At 26.2% G+C, this 21,751-nt stretch overlaps 6 protein-coding genes across 6 annotated transcripts; 2 read left to right on the forward strand and 4 right to left on the reverse strand.

Annotated features, from left to right (window-relative positions):
- Positions 1 to 34: 34 nt before the first annotated feature.
- On the forward strand, positions 35 to 1,357 carry OCT59_000980 (uncharacterized protein; the record flags this gene model as incomplete). Its single annotated transcript, XM_066139238.1, has 3 exons — positions 35 to 281; positions 341 to 962; positions 1,084 to 1,357. The coding sequence occupies 3 exons, from the start codon at positions 35 to 37 to the stop codon at positions 1,355 to 1,357; spliced, it is 1,143 nt and encodes a 380-aa protein (XP_065988661.1).
- Positions 1,358 to 2,438: 1,081 nt separating this feature from the next.
- OCT59_000981 (uncharacterized protein) lies at positions 2,439 to 4,221 on the forward strand. The gene has a single exon (XM_025328398.2). It carries the CDS (start codon positions 2,546 to 2,548, stop codon positions 3,950 to 3,952), a length of 1,407 nt encoding a protein of 468 aa, XP_025166857.1. The 5' UTR covers positions 2,439 to 2,545; the 3' UTR covers positions 3,953 to 4,221.
- Positions 4,222 to 5,595: 1,374 nt separating this feature from the next.
- OCT59_000982 (uncharacterized protein) lies at positions 5,596 to 7,272 on the reverse strand. Its single transcript, XM_025322184.2, has one exon. The coding sequence runs from the start codon at positions 7,231 to 7,233 to the stop codon at positions 5,824 to 5,826; it is 1,410 nt and encodes a 469-aa protein (XP_025166856.2). The 5' UTR covers positions 7,234 to 7,272; the 3' UTR covers positions 5,596 to 5,823.
- Positions 7,273 to 9,341: 2,069 nt separating this feature from the next.
- On the reverse strand, positions 9,342 to 11,011 carry OCT59_000983 (uncharacterized protein; the record flags this gene model as incomplete). The annotated part of the gene is made up of 7 exons (XM_066139239.1): positions 9,342 to 9,479; positions 9,547 to 9,903; positions 9,986 to 10,120; positions 10,194 to 10,393; positions 10,453 to 10,590; positions 10,695 to 10,781; positions 10,894 to 11,011. 7 exons carry the CDS (start codon positions 11,009 to 11,011, stop codon positions 9,342 to 9,344), a joined length of 1,173 nt encoding a protein of 390 aa, XP_065988662.1.
- Positions 11,012 to 13,116: 2,105 nt separating this feature from the next.
- On the reverse strand, positions 13,117 to 13,835 carry OCT59_000984 (uncharacterized protein; the record flags this gene model as incomplete). The annotated part of the gene is made up of 6 exons (XM_066139241.1): positions 13,117 to 13,126; positions 13,208 to 13,285; positions 13,374 to 13,492; positions 13,584 to 13,607; positions 13,700 to 13,734; positions 13,826 to 13,835. 6 exons carry the CDS (start codon positions 13,833 to 13,835, stop codon positions 13,117 to 13,119), a joined length of 276 nt encoding a protein of 91 aa, XP_065988663.1.
- A 95-nt stretch (positions 13,836 to 13,930) lies between these two features.
- OCT59_000985 (uncharacterized protein) lies at positions 13,931 to 14,978 on the reverse strand (the record flags this gene model as incomplete). Its single annotated transcript, XM_066139242.1, has 8 exons — positions 13,931 to 13,970; positions 14,061 to 14,095; positions 14,191 to 14,221; positions 14,313 to 14,351; positions 14,443 to 14,478; positions 14,582 to 14,615; positions 14,712 to 14,739; positions 14,976 to 14,978. The coding sequence occupies 8 exons, from the start codon at positions 14,976 to 14,978 to the stop codon at positions 13,931 to 13,933; spliced, it is 246 nt and encodes an 81-aa protein (XP_065988664.1).
- Positions 14,979 to 21,751: the final 6,773 nt, after the last annotated feature.

The following is a 21,751-nucleotide window of genomic DNA, read 5'->3' on the forward strand; positions in this document are numbered from 1 at the left end:
TACTTTTTTTTTAAAAAAAAGGTTTTTTGAAAAAATGACAAGAGGATATTCATTAGAACAAGATTTAAGATTATTAGTAAATAATCCAAAGTATAGTGATATAGAAATTTTATGTGAAGATGGAAAGAAATTACACGGTTGTAGAGCAATTTTAGCAGCAAGATCCGAAGTATTTGATAGATTATTTTATAATGGAATGAAAGAAAGTTATGAAAACAAAATTTCTTTTCCAAAAATTAATTCTGCTGGAATGGAAATTATATTAGAATATATTTATCAGGGTCAGTTAAAGAAGAATCTTTAACAAAAGATAATACGGTTGAAGCTTTTTATGCTGCAGTCTATTTTCAATTATCGGACCTACAAGATTTTATTTTTAAAACATTTAAGAATACTAATTTTGCAAAAAATTATTCACCGGAATTACTATCTAAAATTTCGGAAAAAATGCCATTAACAGAAGATAACGTTCTTCTTAATTTATTGGTTGAAGCAGTAGCAAATATTTCATTAAATAATATTAAATTTGGTCGATTGTCTATCACGGGCCTTAAATGTCTTTTATCTTATATATATGAAAAAGAAAAACCATTTGCAACTCCAGAATATGAGGTTTTTCGATATAGCGCTATTCTTGCAGCAAAACAAGTTTCTAATGATGCACATAAAACTCTCACGAAACTGTTGCCAACTTTAGAAAAAATAGAGAATCCAATCAAAGTAAAAAATAAATTCATTACCGATCATCGAAAAGTTGGCAAAGAATTAGAACCTTTGATTAAATTTATTGATTTCAGAAGAATTAAAGTTCAAATATTAGCCGATATTATTGAACCACTAGAAATTGTCCCAGATAAAATAATTTCTAATGCTTATCGATATATAGCGTTATCAAATAATTTAAATTTAAATAATTTAATTAATACTCGTGGAACGTCAATTAATGAAATTGATTATGTTTGGTATAAGCCAGCATATAGATCAAAACTTCGTTGTTATTAAGGATAATGGAAAATTGTGCAAGCAGAAAAAATAGCAATGTTCACCAATGTGTTAGAGGCACAATAGCGTTCGAAAATAAAGGACTTTTAAATGGGATGTTATTATTAAAAAAAATTGTTCATGGTCTTGGGTTGGAGTGTGCGCATCAAAAAATTTTGATTATCAAACCTTTGCAGGTAATCAACCTACTGGATGGGTATTTGGTTCCGGTTGTCTTTACAATCCTGCTAGTGGATTTTATTATTGTCCGTCATTTCACGAAGATGGTGCAAGAATTACAGTTTATTTAGATATGAACAAAAGAACTTGTGCTTTTACAGTCAATGGTAAAAAGTATCGGGAAGTATCAGAATGAAATAATTTACCATCAAAGATTTATCCGGTAGTATCGTTATGTTATCCTGGTCTTTTTCGAATTCTATCTTATCAAAAAAATTTAGAATATTGAGTATAAATTATGTGAATAGAATTATTATATAAATTATGATTCCATATGATTATTCTTATGTATTGAAGTACTATAAAAATAAAATATTTTGATTATTGCAAGAATTATGTCAAACTTATTTAATATTAGGTAAAAAAAATGTGAATTCTCAATATAAATAAACATAAGTAATTATATTGAACTTAAATTATTAACTAAAATTGTAATCACGTTAAAGAATTTTTTTTTGCATTGATTCACAAGAATTTCATTATTCATAAGATCCAAATTATGTTTTGATGTAGGAATATGATTATTACTGAAATATAATATTATTCAGCCTGCATATTTTAAATTGCAAGGCATTAGTACTTATACAATTGAAGTTTATTAATCTGAATACTTCTTTTCCTTCATCAGGAACTTTTCACATTGAAACAAATATTCTCAATAAATTTTTCCATACCGATATAAAATTACGTGCAGCCTAATAGTATTAATTTTTTCTATGCGAAAGCGCTAAGCGCTACTTGAAAGAAAAAATAATAATTATAGAGAGTATTTATGTTTTTTAAATTTTGGTTAATTATGATAAATTTAATGCAAACTAAACCTTCGACCTATGCATTTGATGCATTTGATACATTTGATACATTTGATACTGAAAATAGAGTTACGTACAAGTATGACTGATCAAATGTGTCAAGAAATTATGGCTAACCTTTGTGAGCATCAAAAATATTATGCCAATCAAACCTGAATAGATCAATTATTGTACAAAGAGCTGTTATGCATTCACAAGAAGTTTAAAAGAATGCACAAAATTGTCCAAAATGTAATGAATCACGCCGTATTTTAAATTGAATTTGGAGAACGTGTCCAAAATTTCACCGCATTCCTGATCGGATACATCACATGTATATCATATGAACTTTTTTGCTGCGCCTCCATAATGATGACCGATTAATATAAGAATGGGTAAAATTATCTAAGCCACAATTCTAATGCATTTCTAAGTTTAGTACAACATAGTACAGAATAATATAAATATTGGTTCATTAACATACAAAATAAAAAAAAGTTTACTTTTTTTTAAAAAAAAGGTTTCTTGAAAAAATGACGAGAGGATATTCATTAGAACAAGATTTAAGATTGTTAGTAAATAATCCAAAGTACAGTGATGTAGAAATTTTATGTGAAGATGAAAAGATATTACACGGTTGTAGAGCAATTTTAGCAGCGAGGTCCGATGTATTTGATAGATTACTTTATAATGGAATGAAAGAAAGTTATGAAAAACAAATTTCTTTTCCAAAGATTAAGTCCGCTGGAATGGAAATTATATTAGAATATATTTATACAGGGTCAGTTAAAGAAGAATCTTTAACAAAAGATAATACTGTTGAAGCTTTTTACGCTGCAGACTATTTTCAATTATCAGACCTTCAAGATTTTATTTTGAAAACAGTTAAGAATAGTACCAATTTTGCAAAAAATTATTCACCAGAATTACTAACTAAAATTTCGGAAAAAATGCCATTAACAGAAGATAATATTCTTCTTAATTTATTGGTTGAAGCAGCAGCAAATATTTCATTAAATAATATTGAATTTGGTCGATTGTCTATTACGGGCCTTAAATATCTTTTGTCTTGTACATATGAAAAAGAAAAACCATTTGTAACTCCAGAATATGAAGTTTTTCGATATAGCGCTATTCTTGCAGCAAAGCAAGTTTCTAATGATGCACATAAAATTCTTATGAAACAATTGCCAACATTAGAACAGTTAGCAAATACAAATCCAATCAAGGTAGAAAATAAATTTACTGATCATCAAAAAGTTGCTAAAGAATTAGAAACTTTGGTTAAATTTATTGATTTCAGAAGAATTAAACCTCAAATATTAGCCGATATAATTGAACCACTAGAAATTATCCCAGATAAAATAATTTCTAATGTTTATCGATATGTAGCGTTATCGAGTAATTTAAATTTAAATAATACTCGTGGAATATCAATTAATGAAATCGGCTATGTTTGGGATAAGTCAGCATGTGGATCAAAATTTATCATTGAGGATAATGGAAAAATTGTATATGCACCAAAAGGTTGTGGTTTTCAAAGCGTTAGAGCTAAAATAGCATTAGAAGATAAAGGTATTTTTGAATGGGATGTTATTATTGAGAAAAATTGTTCTGGATCTTGGGTTGGAGTATGTGCATCAGAAAATATTAATTATGAAGATTGGGCAGGAAACCAACTTACTGGATGGGTATTAGGTTCTGGTGGTGCGCTTTATAATCATAATAACTATGTGGGACATTATTGTCCCCCATTTCAAGAAGATGGTGCAAGAATTACGGTTCATTTAGATATGAATAAAAGAACTTGTGCTTTTACAGTCAATGGTAAAAAGTATGCGGAAGTATCAGAATGGAATAATTTACCATCAAAGCTTTATCCGGTAGTATCATTTAATTCTCCCGGTCGCTTTCAAATTTTACCTCATCAAAAAAATTAGATTATTGAATATAAGTTTTTGAATATAAATTTTTATTATATAAATTTTGAGTCATATATAATATGTATACTAAACAAATTATTAAGCCAAGAAAAATAAATTTTTTGATTTTTGTAACTTAAATTTATTTAACCTTTTATTAAGGTTACTATGTCAAACTTCTTTAATCCTAGTTGTTGGTAAAAAAAAAATGTGAATATTAAATATAGTATTTGATATAAATAAACCTAATAAATAATTATATTGAATTAAATTATTAACTAAAAACGAAATCATGTTAAAGAATTTTTTTCGCGTTTGATTCATGAGAATTTCATAAGATCCAAATTATGTTTTTCTGCAGTAATACGATTATTAAATGAAAAACTGAAATATAATATTATTCGGCCGGCGTATTTTAAATGACAAGGCATTACTAGTACTCGTATAGTAATTTGAGATTTATTAAACTGAATACTTCTCTTTCGTCACTTTCTTCTAGAAATTTCTCACATTGAAAAAGATATTCTCAATTACTAAGCCGGATGAATTACTATATAAAATTACGTACGTGCAGCCTATTAACTTTTTCAAACATTTTGTTCACGAAACGATCGTATTATGGCGTGACGATGATAAGGATTGTGTTATTATTTATTTCATAATATCAGATGAAAAGATTTTGGCGGAACAATTCCATTTGTGTTGTTGATGATATGTGTTTTATTATTGCGAAAGTGCTTAAGAAACTTGAAGGAAAATAAGTGAAAATTTTTCTATAAAAAATTTTACCAAAATATTCTTTTCTTTTTCTAAATACTTCAATAATTTTAAAATAAATATTTACATTGATTCGCTTACGTAAATAAATCGAAACAAGAATATTCGTACATCATATAGTATCATTATGGATACAGTATGTTACGTTGGTCACCTTGTGTCATTCAATAATTAATATCTTGATATTATTTCAAACAGTAAGAAAGAGCAGTCTTGTAATAGTAAAATGCGCGGAAAGATATAAATCATACTCGAGTATAGTTATAATGTACTTATAAAAAACTGTTATAACTGATTATATAAAAAAATTGTGCGAATTTACCATTATGCCAAGAAATTGACCTCTTGATATTTCAAATTTTATTAGAAGAAATAAATTTTATTTTAAAAAAAAATTTATTATATATTTTATGTAAACTATTATGTTAATTAAATATTTACCTTTTACAATATAGCTTCAATTAATTACACTTTTTTTTTATTTTAGTTAATATTATTCATTTTTTTCTAGCACTTTTTCATTTAGTATTTTTGTATCTTTGATTACAGTATATACCTCTTTATTTATTTTAGTTTATATAATACTTTGTTTGGACTAAGTAAGTTCTTTTGTAAATGAATAATAATCAATAAAATTATAAATTCTTTAGTTTTAAAAAAAAACAAAAATGTGCAAACTTCCTAAATGGAATGTTAAAGAATTATGTCCTGTTCATTTCAAAGTTATTTAACGTTATTAATTACAAAAGATTAAAATTTTCAATGACATTTAATTTAATTTATCAAAACATTTCAACATGTCATAATTTTCTTCCTTACTAGTAATTTTTATAAGAACAATTAGATTCGAATAAAATATGTTTTAATAAATATTTCTCTCTTTTTTTTCAATTTAAGAAAAAAAAATTGTAATTTATTTAAAATTCCATTTCAGAATATAAATACATGTAAAAGTTTTGTTAAAACTTAGGATAAATAAATAATTATGTATAACTAAAATTAGCGAATTGAACTAAAAATGGCTATATTCAAAAATGCAATCTTTTAATTAGACAACTTTTTATCATAAATTTTGATAAAAATAAATAATAAATTATTTCCAAATGACATAATTAAACATTTTTTTGATGAGGCTGAATTCGAAAGCGACCAGGATAATTTAATGATACTACCGGATAAAGTTTTGACGGTAAATTATCCCATTCTGATACTTCCCGATACTTTTTACCATTGACCGTAAAAGCACAAGTTCTTTTATTCATATCTAAATGAACCGTAATTCTTGCACCATCTTCGTGAAATGGCAGACAATAATAAAATCCACTAGTAGAATTGCAAAGACCACCGGAACCCAATACCCGTCCAGTAGGTTGATTACCTGCAAAGGTTTCATAATTAAAATTTTTTGATTCACACACTCTAATCCAAGACCATGAACAATTTTTCTCAATAATAATATCCCACTCAAAAGTCCCTTTATTTTCCAATGCTATTGTACCTCTAACACACTGGTGATCAATGCAATCTTCTTCTGCTTGTACAATTTTCCCATTATCTTCAATAATAAGATTTGATCCGCATGCTTTTTCATCCCAAACGTACAACGTTTTTGGTATTCCTCGAGTATCATTTAAATTTGGCATGTTTGACCTTGCTATGTCTCGATAAACATTTAAAATTACTTTAGAAGGAATAATTTCTAATGGATCAATAACATCGGCTAAAATTTGACCTTTAATTCGCTTGAAATTAATAAATTCAATCAAAGGTTCCAATTCTTTAGCAACATTTTGATGATCAGTAATAAATTTATTTTTTATTTGAACTGAATTATCTATTTGCATTTGTTCTATGGTAGGCAATTGTTTCATAAGAGTTGAATATGCATCATTAGAAACGTGTTTTGCTGCAAGAATAGCACTATATCGAAAAACTTCATATTCTGGAGTTGCAAATACCATTTCTTTCTCATATGTACAGGATAAAAGAAATTGAAGACCTGCAATAGACAATCGACCGAATTCAATAGTATTTAATGGAATATTCGCTACCGCTTCAACCAATAAATTAAGTAGAATATTATCTTCTGTTAATGGCATTTTTCCTGCAAATTTAGATAATAATTCTGGTGAATAATTTTCTGTAGGATTTTTTTCTAATGTATTTTTGAAAACTTTCATAATAAAATTCTGAAGGTCCGGTAATTGAAAATAGTCAGCAGCGTAAAAAGCTTCAATTATATTATCCTTTGTTAAAGATTCTTCTTTAATTGATCCCGTATAAGTATATTCTAATACAATCTCCATTCCAACGGACTTAATTTTTGGAAAAGAAATTTTTTTTTCATAACTTTCCTTCATCCCGTTATAAAGTAATCTATCAAATACTTCGGATCTTGCAGCTAAAATTGCTCTACAAGCATGTAATTTCTTTTCATCTTCACATAAAATTTCTAAATCGCTATATTTTGGATTATTTATTAATAATCTTAAATCTTGTTCTAATGAATAACCTCTCGTCATTTTTTAAGAAAGTGTTTAAGAAAAAGAAATATATATTTCAATGATAATATTTTAGGAATTTATTTCATTTTATGAACAAAAAAGTATTTGTACTATGTTACACTAGCTTTGCGGAAAAAAAAACGGAAAAAATATTTCCGGTATTAGCTGCGCCTTTATCATTAATGACGATCCGAACATAAGAACATAAGGAAGCGCAACATACTGTTTATATAAAGCGACGATTTTATTATCTTTGATACGTTAAGTTTTGTAGATTCATATTATATGAAGAAGCATTAGTAGTAACAATAAAAAAAAAAGAAGGTAAAACATGATTATTTTAAGATATACATTAATACACAGTATAGCTAAAATTTAGTCATATCAAGTTCAGTTTGACCTATTTAATGGAATATAAATTCAAGATAAAATCCTAAAGAATAATCTACAGCATAAAAAGCTTCTTATAAGCAATTCATATTCATTCTAGAAGATAAAAGAGAAATTCTCTTTTTAATAACTTATTATTCCAAATATCATTTAGTTTTAGGGTTTCATTTTCAGTTTATAGTGGTAACAAATAGGATTTTTACAAGTAGCGTACGTGACAGTGATGACATATTATGACATCCTAAGCCTATTAACTGGTTCATTTATGCAAGATACATAAATACAAATTTTAAATTATAGTGTACTTTTTATCGTAAATTATTAAGAAATAAGTCAGAATTATGTTTAATAACAATCCATCTTACTAAAGTAAACTTATTGTTCACCTTATATATATGGTAAGCTCAAATTCATCAGATGATTTTTACTTTACAATGAATTTCTATAATGAAGCCGACATCAAATTCATGCACTATCTCCAAATAATGGTCAATAATCGTTTACCAAATTTTCAGAATTATAACCAAAACCACTATTAAAATCATCTTAAAATTGTCAATTGCCGAGATAATCAATGATGTTGGACTTCAATTTTTCTGAAATTCGATAATAATTTATTATTTTTACTTATACTAAATTCTAATTTTTCCAAGTTTGGTAAGTGTTTCATAAATTTGTGTATACTTATATTAGAAACTTGATTTACTGCTTCATATTCTTGAATTAAATAAATAATATTGAGAACCTTCAATACAAATTAAAGAGAATAATATCAGAATATTATTTTTTTGCATTTATCTCGTAAATTTTATATTAATTCTGGTGAATAAAAATTATGATCAGTCGATCACGAGGGAGTTATCACGTACGTTTTGAGTGATATTTTTGCTTACATATATAAATAGACATAAAAGTTACGTTTCCGGTTAAATTTACAATTTTAAATGGCTGATAAAATTAAATTTTCCAACTATCAGCTTGTTATCGTTATGAATTATTCTTTTATGTATTACATACACGTGTAATTTTTTTAAAAAAATAGTTATTTAGAATTTTTTTTTTTGCACTACATGAATAATTTTGACCAAAAAAGTCATTATATATTCGACAAAATCTATAACTTCATAATAATCGTCATGTTGATCGAGGATTCCTATAATATTATAAAGAAGGATTACGAAATGAAAGTAAAATAATAACGGGAAAGTAGGTGCAAGATTAAAGCAAATGAAGAAAAGAATTGTGAGGTTCATAAGAAATTTGAAAATTGAAATCGGACGGATAGAATAAAGAATATTTTTGTTGTTGTTTATGAGTTAATTTATTATAATCTACATATAGTACATTCACTCACATAATTTTATTACGAGAACCTAAAATTTTATTTGCCGAGAGCTTGAGCCTAATAGGAACTATCAGGAGTTAAAACAAGGCGTGGATCTGCAAAATTTTACGTCTTTAAAAAATTACGCAAATTCACACGGGTATACGGGTGTACAAAAATAGTGAATAACCTTAATAATAAGAATTTTCGCATTTTTTTTAAAATAAAATTTTACGTATCTTTTTATCAATGAGAATTTATATATGTTTTCAATAATAAAAACTTTCGCATTTTTTAATAATGAAATTTTTTGCATTTATTTAATAATAAATTTTACATCTTTTCGTTGCATTTCTTTACTAATAAAATTTATATTCTATTACAAACAATTATGAATTGAACAGTAAAATAACTACTCAAATAATCTCGCGTCATCATTATCTTCAGAAATTTCTTCAACATTATCATTATAATTTGTCATTTCTCTTGATCCTTCCTGAATTTCCGAAATATCACTTTCTTTTGGAAATGTATCTTCATTTAATAATACCTACCAAAATAACAAATTAATGATAATTCTGATCATCATTTCTATAGATTTAAATTATAAAACATACCAAGAAAATAGATGATCGTTGCTTAATGGCATCTTCTGTGCATCTTATTTCGTCACTATGTGGATTTAAAACAATACAACAGACGGCAAGAGCAAATGAAATTATTGAAGGTGTTAAACAATTTTCTTTGGATTCTTTTGGCATTGCCTTCATAATAATTCCATTAATTACGAAAAGTCCAGTATTGTCTACTTTCCACAAATTCGCGTATGCTTCTGTAACACAAGGACTTTTTTTCCAATCAGTAATTTTCGCACCTGAATTTGTTTTAATTTCTGGAATATTGCATGTTTTAAAAAGTGTAGCTCTTATTTCTTTTGCGAGTATACCTCGACGATTTTTCATCTTGTCGAGACACTAGTATATTATCAAATAAACAACAAGATTAATATTCATAAAAATTATTATATTAAAGACTTTAAAAATAAATAACACTTACGATAGGCATAAATTCAGAGTAAAATCGAGAATCCCAACGATGTCTTCCAATATCATTAATATATCCCTTAGACCCTTTTTCAATATATACCTCAAAATGTTCCTTGAATAATTCTGGAGTGGGGTATAAGGATTTCTTTGTATTTCTTTAGTAATCGTAACAATACCTTTCTGTTAAAAAAAGTTCAAATGTTGTCAGAAATATTTACAAATCTAGGACTAAAAACAACATTTACTTTAAAAAAAGCAGGTGATAAGGATTCTTCACGATGTATTTTTAAAAGTATTTGTTTTATATCTTCAAGTCTCTTTTCTTGTTTCAATTGGTTTTTCCATAAAACTTTATTTTGATTGTTTAATTTTTCAAGAAACTTCATGGGAATTATATAGTATTCTTCCTTTTCACTTTCTATTTAAGTGGAAAATGTAAACCTTAAAAATATACATTCAAATTTTGGAAGTACGCACCAGTAGTTTTTTTAGCTTTTGGCATTAAATTATCAGTATCATTTTTTCTATATTTTCTTGGAGTTTCTGATTCATTCTCCTCGGATTCATCACTACTATCTTTTCCCTCCTCATTGGTAACCTTTTCTTTATCAGGAACTTCATTAAGGGGTTGTTAAAGAAATGAAATTAATATGCAAAAATAATTAGCATTTTTATAGTACACAAATTAATTATATATTTATATATAAAATTGATTTTACCATGAATTTGTTGATCGTGAATTTCATGATTTTGAAGACTTTTTTGATAATCATCTTGACTATTTCTTTCAGGATTATCCTGACGAACTTTTCAATAATTGTGAGAAAGTTTATTACTTAGTTCCACTAGCCACAGTTTTAATAATTCTTTGTTTATTTTGCAGTAAAGAAATTATCATTAATAAAAAATTTTAAATACCATCATTAAATTGCCTTTGACTTCTAAGACTTCTAAGAGGTACGCGAGTAGTTTGAGTTTTTGAATTGGTTTTTCTTCCCTTTCCTCTTTTTTTACTAGATCTTTCCATATCTGCCATGATTATTTTTAATAGTTGTATTGTAAAAAAAGGTTATTAAATGAAAAAGAGAGAATTGAATAGGGATGAAAAGAAGATTTATAACTTACTGTATTTATATGATCATGAGTTTATTAATAGCTTACAAATAAGTTTAATTGATGTACTAATAAGTTTAATTGAAGCATATTTTATACGTCATTTTGACCTCATTTTGCATCTCTGTGTAACCTTAACTTATTTTAATTTGTATACTGTATAATAATTTTATGAATATGATTGCTAAAGTTCACCGGTAGTGATAGTTACCGTACCAGCATTATAATGTACTTTCGACCAGAATTAAAAAATCTAATAAAATACTGGCCAGCATTACATCATATTGATGACCAACACCACTGGTGATGTTTGACAATATCCTAATTTTATTATGATACAAATTAATATATATGAATTTCAGTTTAATATTTAATCTATGTACCATTATTAAATGACTGTATTGTATTAAATAATTATGATATCATTACTGACAATTATATCATTTATATTATATAATTGCACTATATAGTTATTTCTTCCAGTTATTATTAAATATTTATGTAACATTATAAAATTATATTTTCAAGTTACTTTTTTAAAATTGGTTCTAATTTCATATACCATGAGTTTACATTGCCCTTTTGAAGGATGTGATCGAAACTTTGCAAAGCAACAAGCACTATCACAGCATATTCAGCATCAACACTGTTTTGTAGAAAATGAACTAAGTAATACTATAAATGATCATAGTATAAATTTTCTTCATTTTCAAGAAGAAGAATTATTTAAGAGTTCAGAAATACCTAAGGTGAGTTTAAAAAATGCACTTAATCATAATACAATTGACAATTCATATTAATTACATCATATATAATTAAGGAATTAGAAAATGTATCAGAAATACAGGAAATTTTTGATTTTTCCTTATTTCAAGAAATTGACAATACTCAAGAAAATATGGATAATACAAAAAATGTTGAGGAAATAATAAATATTTCAGATGATGATGATACTGAACTAACTGAAGAGATTATGAATAATCCAAGTGATAATAATGGTAAAGAATTCATGAATATTTTGGATAATACTGAACTAATTGAAGAAATTATAAATGATATGCACAGGTTGAACAGATGTCATTGTCACAAAATTTGCCTGGAATTTTTCTGGCAAATTGAGAATTATCCCAGTAAATTGGGTAAATTGTGTTACAATTTTGGGATAATGGAGGACTTACAATTTGGCAAATTTTGTCAAAATGGCAGAATTCCTACAGAATTCCTAATTCAAATGTTGAGAAATTTTTCAGTAAATTATCATTAAATTGTGGGAAATTTTAGGCAAATTTTTAGTAATGTTATGCAAACGAAGTGTAAATTGTGGTGAATTTAGTTAAATTTTTAGTAATTTTATGCAAATGTAATGTAAATTGTGGTGAATTTAGTCAAATTTTTAGTAATTTTATGTAAACATAATGCAAATTGTGGTGAATTTAGTTAATGTTATGCAAACGTAATGCAAATTGTGGTGAATTTAGTCAAATTTTTAGTAATTTTATGCAAACGTAATGCAAATTGTGGTGAATTTAGTCAAATTTTTAGTAATTTTATGCAAACGTAATGTAAATTGTGGTGAATTTTTTGTAATGATACGTAAATTGCAAATTTGAAATAAAAATTTTCCATTGTTGCACAATTTACCAGAAAAATTTTGGTAAATTGTGCATTTTTTTGTCAAATTTTGGAAAAATGAACCATTTTACCAAAATTTAACTTTCAAATGCTAGAAAAATTTTAACAATTTTAGACAATTGAGTGACAATGGTTTGACAATTTTTGGACAATTGAGTGCAAATGCAATATTTTTAAGACAATTTCTGACAATTGAGTAATAATTAAGCAACAATTTTGTGTAATTTTATGCAAATTTTATAACAATTTATTGATTCTAATTTTATTAACAATTTATCTAATTATTCAATTATAACGTGTAATTAAGTACAATAAAACAAACATCAAAAAAAAAAAAGTTTTGAAGGTTAAATCTTCGAAACTCACCAAGCAAGGAACAAAAGGACTAATATCTTGTTACAATAACCTACAAAAAAAGAAAACCATTCAGTTAGAATGTTTCTTAAAGATAAAACAGAAGTTTCATAACGAAACATACGAAACTTACCATTTCGGAAGCCATATCCAATACCTGAACGGAAAGTAATGGCTTTTATTCAACAAAGCTTCCCAGATATCTCCGAACCTACAAAAAAGAAAAGGAACATTAGTAAACGGTTCCTAATAAAAAAATCAAAAAAAAATTGTTTCGTGATATTTGTCACGAAACTCACCATTTAAACTGAAGTTTCAAAGTTATACTTCGAAACCTACACGTTATCAAACCCAAGATCGAAGCTGGAGGGGAGGGAGCTCCAGATCGATCAGACTCCCAAAATCGAAGAACTGCAATCTACAAAAAAAGAGAGAAACGTTAGAACGTTTCTTAAAAAAATTAATAAAAAAAAAATTAAAGTCTCGCAACGTTTTGTTGTGAAACTTACCAAAGTCAAGTATCCAGCTTGAACCTACAAAAAAAAATAGAAAAGAAATGTTAAAAAACGTTTCTAATAATAAAAAAACAAAAATAAAACACGGTAAATTTCGTTGCGAAACTTACCGTTATCACTTTCCAATGATACCCGACTTGGAGACCTACAAGAAAAGAAAAGTAAAAGAAAAGTTAGAATGTTTCTTAATTAAAAAAAAAACAAAATAGATTAAGTTTCGCTAAAACGAAACTTACATGTTGACATTTCGGAATTTTAGAGTACTGGAACCTACAAAAAAAAGTTAAAAGAAACGTTAGAACGTTTCTTAATTAAAAAAAAACAAAATATATTAAGTTTCGTTAAACGAAACTTACATTTATCCTGGAACAGCACCGGAACCTACAACAAAAAGTAAAAGAAACGTTAGAATGTTTCTTAATTAAAAAAAATATATATAATGTTTCGTTAAGCTTGTTAAACGAAACTTACATTTTGCCCGTTTCAGAATCCTGGAGCACCGGAACCTACAAAAAAGAATAAAGAACGTTAGTATTTAGTAACGTTCCTTTTAAAAATAAAAAAAGAATCGAAGTTTCGAAACGAAACTTCGAAACCTAACCATCCAATATCGGAAGGAATCCAGAGTGTATCTACAAAAAAAAAGAAGAAACGTTAGCTAACGTTTCTTAAAAAAAAAATTTAATAAAATTAAATTTCGCAATGCAACGTTGCGAAACTTACCGGTTCGTTTCGATTCCATCATCCAAACGTCCGGCGTTCCTACAAAAAGAAAAAGGAAACTTAGAAACGTTTCCTTACAAAAAATTAAAAAAAAAATTAAAAGTTTCAAAGCGAATGCCTCGAAACTTACCCTTTCATTTTCCTAAGTTGAGTACGCCAAAAAAACCTATAAAAAAAAGAATTATTGGAAACGTTAGTAATGTTTCCTAAAAATAGAAAATTAAACTATTTTTTTAAAAAAGTTTCGAGGCGAACGTCTCGAAACTTACCATTTTGTTTTCCAAGTTGAATACGCCAAAAATTCTATAAAAAAAAGAAGATATAGGAAACGTTAGAAACGTTTCCTAAAAAATAAAAATTAAAAATTAAAGTTTCGAATCAAAACGATTTGAAACTTACCCACTTCCCAAAGTCGAATACCGAAAACCTACACAAAAGAAAATAAAGGATCGTTAAAAACGTTTCTTATAAAAGTAAAAAAAAAAAATTTAAAGTTTCGAAGTGAAACGCTTCATAATTCAGTTCGTTTCCCAAAGTCAAAACATCGAAAATCCTACAAAAAAGAAAGAAAGGAAACGTTAGAAACATTTCCTTACAACAAAGAATTAAAGAAAAAAAAATTAAATTTAAAAAAGTTTTGAAGCGTTTCGCTTCGAAACTTACCATTGTTTTTCTGAAAGACAGTTCCGGGAAGGGAAAAGGGAATGGGGAAGGAGTAGAAGAAAAAAGGGAAGGGGAAGGGCGGAGGAAGAGGAAGGAGAGAAGAGGAGAAAAAGAGGGAAGGTGAAGGTAAAAGAAAGAGGGAAAGGTAAGGTGAAAGAAAGAAAAGAAAGGGGAAGGTAAAGAAAGAGGAAAGGGAAAGGTGAGAGAAAAAAGAAAGGGGAAGGTGAAAGAAAGAGGGAAGGGAAAGGTGAGAGAAAGAAGAAAGGGGAAGGTGAAAGAAAGAGGGAAGGGGAAGGGCGAAAGAAAGAAGAGGTAAAGGCCGTGAGAAAAAAAAAATTAAGCTTTTGCTAAAAAAAGCTTAATTTTTTTTTTTCGTTATACCGCAGCTGAAGCTGCGGTAATTATTAAGTAATATCACGTGATGCACGTGATATATAATTTTATATAAATAGGGGCTTTCCCCGCCCCAGAATTTTTTTTTTTATTTTAATAATTTTAAATAGATGTATATATATGCTTATATATACATATATATATATCTATTAACTAATACTTTACGAAAAGCCCCTCCTCTGTAAACAGGTAGAGGCCATAAAGTACCTATAGGGGGAGAGCCATTGCTGCTCCCTCCGCCTGTTTACAGTGACAAAAAGAGGGAGTTTTTAGTAGTAAGGTTTAGTATTAAATTACATCACAACACATCGTGTTGATACATTGTTAATATTAACAATGTGAATTTATGTTAAATATAAATATTATAAATATTATAAATTTAATAATGTTCATGATTTTTACAAATAAATAAAAAATTTTTACTATTTTAATGTAATCAAGTGTAATGTTACGTTATCCAGTGTAATTGTTGTATTTTTTTGTGTTTTTTAGTGCAATTCCGCGTTTTTTAGTGCAATTCCGAATTTTCTAGCATAATGTTACATTTTCCAGCATAACGCGAAATTTTCTAAAAAATATAATAATTGTGGTATTTTTTAGTGTAATGCTACATTTTCTAGTGTAATTACGGTATTTTTTAGTGCAATGCCGCATAATCTAGTATAGTGCTACATTTTTTAGTGTAATTTAATGTAATGTGGAATTTTCCAAAAAATGTGATAATTGTGATGCTTTTTAGTGTAATTTGGTGAAATGCTACATTTTCCAGTGTAATGCTATATTATTGAGCATTTTCCAAAAAAAAATTGTAATATTTTAACATTCTGATGAAAATGAAATATTTGACCAAAAAAATGTAAAATTTGCTGAAAATATGCAACATTTGACAAAAAATATAGAATTTTCATAAAAAAATGCACCATTTGCCAGAAAATCGGAATATTTGACAAAATTTGATTTTAATTGACAATGTTATAACAATTTTATGAAATGTTGTTACAATGACATCACATTGGAGATAAAATGCGGCATTTTCATAAAAATGCACTATTTGCAAGAAAATTGGAACATTTGACAAAAAAAAAGCAAAATTTGATTTTAATTGACAATGTTATAACAATTTTATGAAATGTTATTATATTTGAGGTAAAATGTGGAATTTTCATAAAAATGCACCATTTGCAAGAAAATTGGATCATTTGACAAAAAAAAAGCAAAATTTAATTTTAATGACAATGTTATAACAATGTTATAACAATGTTACGAAATGTTACATTTGAAATATAATATAGCATTTTCCCAAATTTTCATAAAATTTGCTAAATTGGACAATGTTGTAACAATGCTATTCCAAAAAATTGCTCAGCGTAATGCAGCATTTTCCACAATTTCCCACCATTTTCCAGGAAAATGTGGAATTTGCATTTTTTGAATTTTGGACAATGGTGCCCCTTCGACCTGTGATGAGTGATAGTGATGGTGAAGAATTTATGAATATTTCAGATAGTGATATTGATTCAGTTGATTCAGAAGATTTTCATGGAGCCAGTTTTGAAGATGCAGTAAATGCAACTCTTAATATTAATATTTCACAATGGCCCAATGAAATTTATAAAGAATTTGCAGAAATTTGTATTAATAATAATTTATCAAATCAAACTACTGATTCATTTATTCGATTTTTTAACAAAAATGCAAATATAAAAAATTCACCTTTACCAAAGAATTCCAGAGAAATGCATAAATTTATAGATTCAATGGTAGCACCTAATCTTGATTTTAAAGAGAAAAATATAATAATTTTTGAAGGTGTCACATATACTCTTTATTATCGTTCAATAATAAAAACCATTAAAGTGCTTCTTCAAAAAAAAGATGTAATTAAAGATTTTGTATTCCAATTTGAAAAAAAACAAAAAATGAATATAGTAAGTAATTAATTTTTTATTAATAAATAAATGCAATTCTTTAATCTAATTTTATATATTTGCAGGATGGAAGTCATTCACGAATTTTTGCTGAACAGTATAATTGTAATTGGTGGCAAAAAGCAGAATCTAAATTAAAAATTGGAAATAAAAGTTTATCAATTATTTTGTATTCTGATGCAACACTTTGTGATAACTTAGGAAAAATTCATCAGTATCCAGTTTTTCTTACTTTAGGAAATATTCCTTCTTGGGAAAGAAATAAAAAAGATGCTAAAGTAATATTAGGGTATATGCCAATTCTCCAAAGTAAAAACAAAGCAACTGATTATTTTCGCCAACTTACACGTAAAATAGAAATGCAGTGTTGGAGTATTATGCTTCGTCCTATTTTAGAACTTGAAGAAATGGAGTTTACAATAAACAATACACAAGTTACATTTTCTCCAAGAATATCTGTATTTATTGCAGATATGTTAGAAGCAAATGCAATTACATGCACTTACAAATCAGCTATTTGCAAGATGCCATGTCCAAACTGTACTGTACTTGTTGAAAATTTAAATAATATGAATCTTTCAAAAGAAGACATAATTTTACGAACACCTGAATCAATGGCTTTTGTTATTCAAAATAAAGAAGCTCATGATTATTCAATTCATGATCAAAAAAATATCTTTTGGAACTTTAGGTAAATTTATTTAAACTTTAATAAATATATTTTAAATCAATAATAACATCAATTTTTTTCTAATTTATAAGGGACCTAAATATTTATGAGGCAGTTTTACCTGATAGAATGCACCATTTGGATTTAGGACTCTTTAAGTATATGTTAGATTATACACAGATTCTTTTAGCTGAACAATGTGGAAATTGGGTAATTGAAGAGTTTAATACCGGTTAGCAGCAATTCCCAAGTTTCCTGGATTGAAAATTTTTAATAATGGAATTGCTGCTGTATAAACAGCAGATGAATACCGAATGGTAATGAAAGTAATTATTTCAGTAATTGATGGTATATTTGATGACAAAGATCCATATGTTAAAGAACATAAATTTAAAAGTAAAAATATATATATATCATCAACAACTTGCTTTAGTATATTTTTTCTTTATTCGTATGTATTTAATGAGTCGTAAAGAAGAATTCTCAGAAGATGATCTAAATGAATTTGAGGTAAAATAGTATTCAAATATTTTTTACAAATGAACTATTATTTATAATTGAATATTTTTAATATTTGTAGAATTTAATTACAATATGGAGCTGTGAGTTTGTAAATGTTTTTGCTAGATTTAATCCTAGTAATTTACGTCTACCAAAATTACATTCTTGGAGATATCATGTTATTTCTGCAATTCGTCAATTTGGTGCAATTAATGGATATACCAGTGAAACTTATGAGACCTTACATAAGTTTTATGTTAAAAATCCTTATCGGAAAAGTAATAAAAAAGAAGTTATGAATCAAATTTTAAATAGGGTATGATATTTTGTTTTTATAATTAAAATTAAATAGAAGTTTTGTTTATTTAATTCAAGAATAATACATATTATGATAGATTTGACAAAAAGCCTTAACAGAAACTATAAAAGAAACTAAAACTAGAGTAAAAGGAAAACTATCGGGTATACTTTATAATATATGTTTCTCCTTATTTGAGAACCATTCAGAAATTTTTCAGCAATTAGAAATAACGAATCCTTTGCAACTTGAGGGAATGGAAAATCTACATTCTTCTCTTAACACTTTTATAGATAATATGTCTATAACTTCTTTAGATAAAGACAAATGTTTTATACAACTATATAAAAGTGCAACATTAGTATCAATGGATATTATTCGTGCAGATCCATCTTATAATCATATCCCATGGTTTAGTGATGTTGCTATTGTAATGGAAGAAACAGAGGCTGTTAATTATATTACAGATCAAGGTGCATGTTTTGGAAAGGTTGGTAATAGTTTAAAAATTACTATTTTTTTAATATTATATTAGCTGTCACCCGTTGCTTCGCACTGGGACCAATGAGTTTTTTAAATAGAAAGATTTGGTATTATAATGTAATACTAAGTAAATTAAAGAAGTTTTTTGTTTATAATTAGGAATTTAATATGGTAATAATTGTAACAAAAAATATGTATTAAATTATATTTATAATATTAGAATGATATAAATAATAAAGGAAATAATAATTTTACGCAGGTGCGTTGCAACGTACCCCCTTTTTTGGAAATTATTAAATAGTAAATTTGCTGATCATAACGTGATTATAAATGATCGACAAATTTACTATTTAAAAATTTCCAAAAAAGGGGGTGCATTCAAACGCAGGTGCGTTCAAATTTTAAAGTCAATAATAAATTATTTTTAGAATAATGTAGCTAATTTATATTAATGATTTGATGTTTGAGTGTAGAGTGAAATTCGGATTAATTAGGAATTGTGAAAAAATAATTATCAATAAAAATTGATTAATTTTTTAGAAGTATTTTTGAAAAAACTTTAATATTATGAAAATACTACAAATATTTTTATTAATTTTTTATATTACGTCAATTTTAAACTTATAATCAACCTAAGAAAAATATTTGAACAATTAAATATTAGAAATCTGTTCATTTCATTTATTATTATTCTTTTGATACTCATTTTATTCGATAAATTATTAATTTAACTAAACCATTTGAATTAAAATTTTTATTCAAAAATCTGGTGATTATTTAGAGAATTTCGGATATGGATTTGGTTATAATAGTCTATTATTAAATCAACAATTTCTTTAATTAATTAATTATAAAATATTGTAAAAATATCAATTTTTTTTTGATTTTTATGAATTTGAAAATCATCCAGCGTTCAATTTAATTGAAAATCTTTAATCATCTTTCTACATGTTATTATTGATTTTTTTAAAAAAATTGAAGAAAAAAAAATTAAATATAAATTTAGGGGAAAGAAAAAGGATAAAGAAAGAAATCGGTTCAAAAAAAAAGGGAAATTTCCGAAAAAAAAGGAATCTGAAAAAAAAATAAGTATCGAAAAAAATTCTGACAAAAAAAAAAATTTCAGTTTAGGAAAAAAAATTAAACCTAAACGGGAAAAGAATGGAAAAACAAAAATTTTAAAATTTTCGGTTTGAAAAATAAACTAAACCGAAAGAAGAAAGGGAGAAAAATTTTTTTTCAGTTTGAAAAAAAAAACGAAAAATTTAAAAATTAATAATCAAAAAAAAAATTTCTGATTAAGGTAAAAGGAATGTACAGTACACGGATAAATAGATCAGGTGGAGGCATGTCACGGGTTTTAATTATATGGCATAGATTTCAAGTTACACAATTCAAATTATTAATCCAAATGTCAGACAAATTTTTTTAGTTATATAGTTTTTTTAGTTATATAGATTTATCAAAAAATTTATTATTGATTTAATTAAACAAATTTCACAAATTTATTAGTCGGAAATAATATTGAAAAAATCAAACAAAAAAAGTTCTCACTAAATCGAAAAAAAAAATCTCAATAAACAAAAAAAGTTCTCACTAAATCAAAAAATTCTCACTAAAAAAAAAAAATTTTCACACGAATTTATTAGTCAGAAACAATAAAAAAAATCTCACAAAAAGCCGTAGGACATAGTTCTATAGTCTTAAAAAAAAGAATAAACTATATAAAAAAAAATCCAAAATTTTGATAAAAAAAAATCCATAAAAAAAAAATCCAATAAGTATAAAAAAATTTTGGTTGTTAACCAAAAGAAACAATAATGATAAAAAGAGGGATAAAAAATTAATAAAAAAAAAGACTAAAAAGGTAGTTTCAGTTTTTTGGTAAAAACTGAAAAAAATTATTATTACATGGTAACTAAGAGAGCGGGTCATTGGGGTCACATGATTTGATGACCCGACCCGTCGAGTCATGTTAGGAAATGACCGCAAGAGACATTATACTTTTTTTGTTAGTATTAATCTATCAAATTTTAATTAACTATAAATGTATTAGTTTAAAGATTGGTTAGTTAATTATGATATGATAATTATGAAATAGATCGAACGAATATCACACTTTCAATGTTACACAATTCAAATTATTTATACAGGGTAATCTAAATATGACAAAATTTTTTTAATTAGATAGATATCATATATTTATTATATTATTAAAATTTTATATTAGGTATTATTATTAGGAAACATAATTATTAATAATAATTCACATAATACCATAAAATTTAGCTTTGCAATGGTAAAATGGTATGATTATTGCAAGCAGGATAATGAAGATATAGAAATTTATGGATGTCCTCGGCTATTAATGTTAAAAAGTTATGATGTAGTACCATTAGATTCTATAACACACAGTGTTCATATTATACCAAGATTTCATAAAGAAAATGAATTTTTGATGAATAGAAATATTTTCTAAATTGTATATATATTATCATTTCTT

The sequence above is a fragment of the Rhizophagus irregularis genome, chromosome 1 (genome assembly GCF_026210795.1).
Source record: "Rhizophagus irregularis chromosome 1, complete sequence".
In the NCBI taxonomy this organism is placed as follows: domain Eukaryota; kingdom Fungi; phylum Glomeromycota; class Glomeromycetes; order Glomerales; family Glomeraceae; genus Rhizophagus; species Rhizophagus irregularis.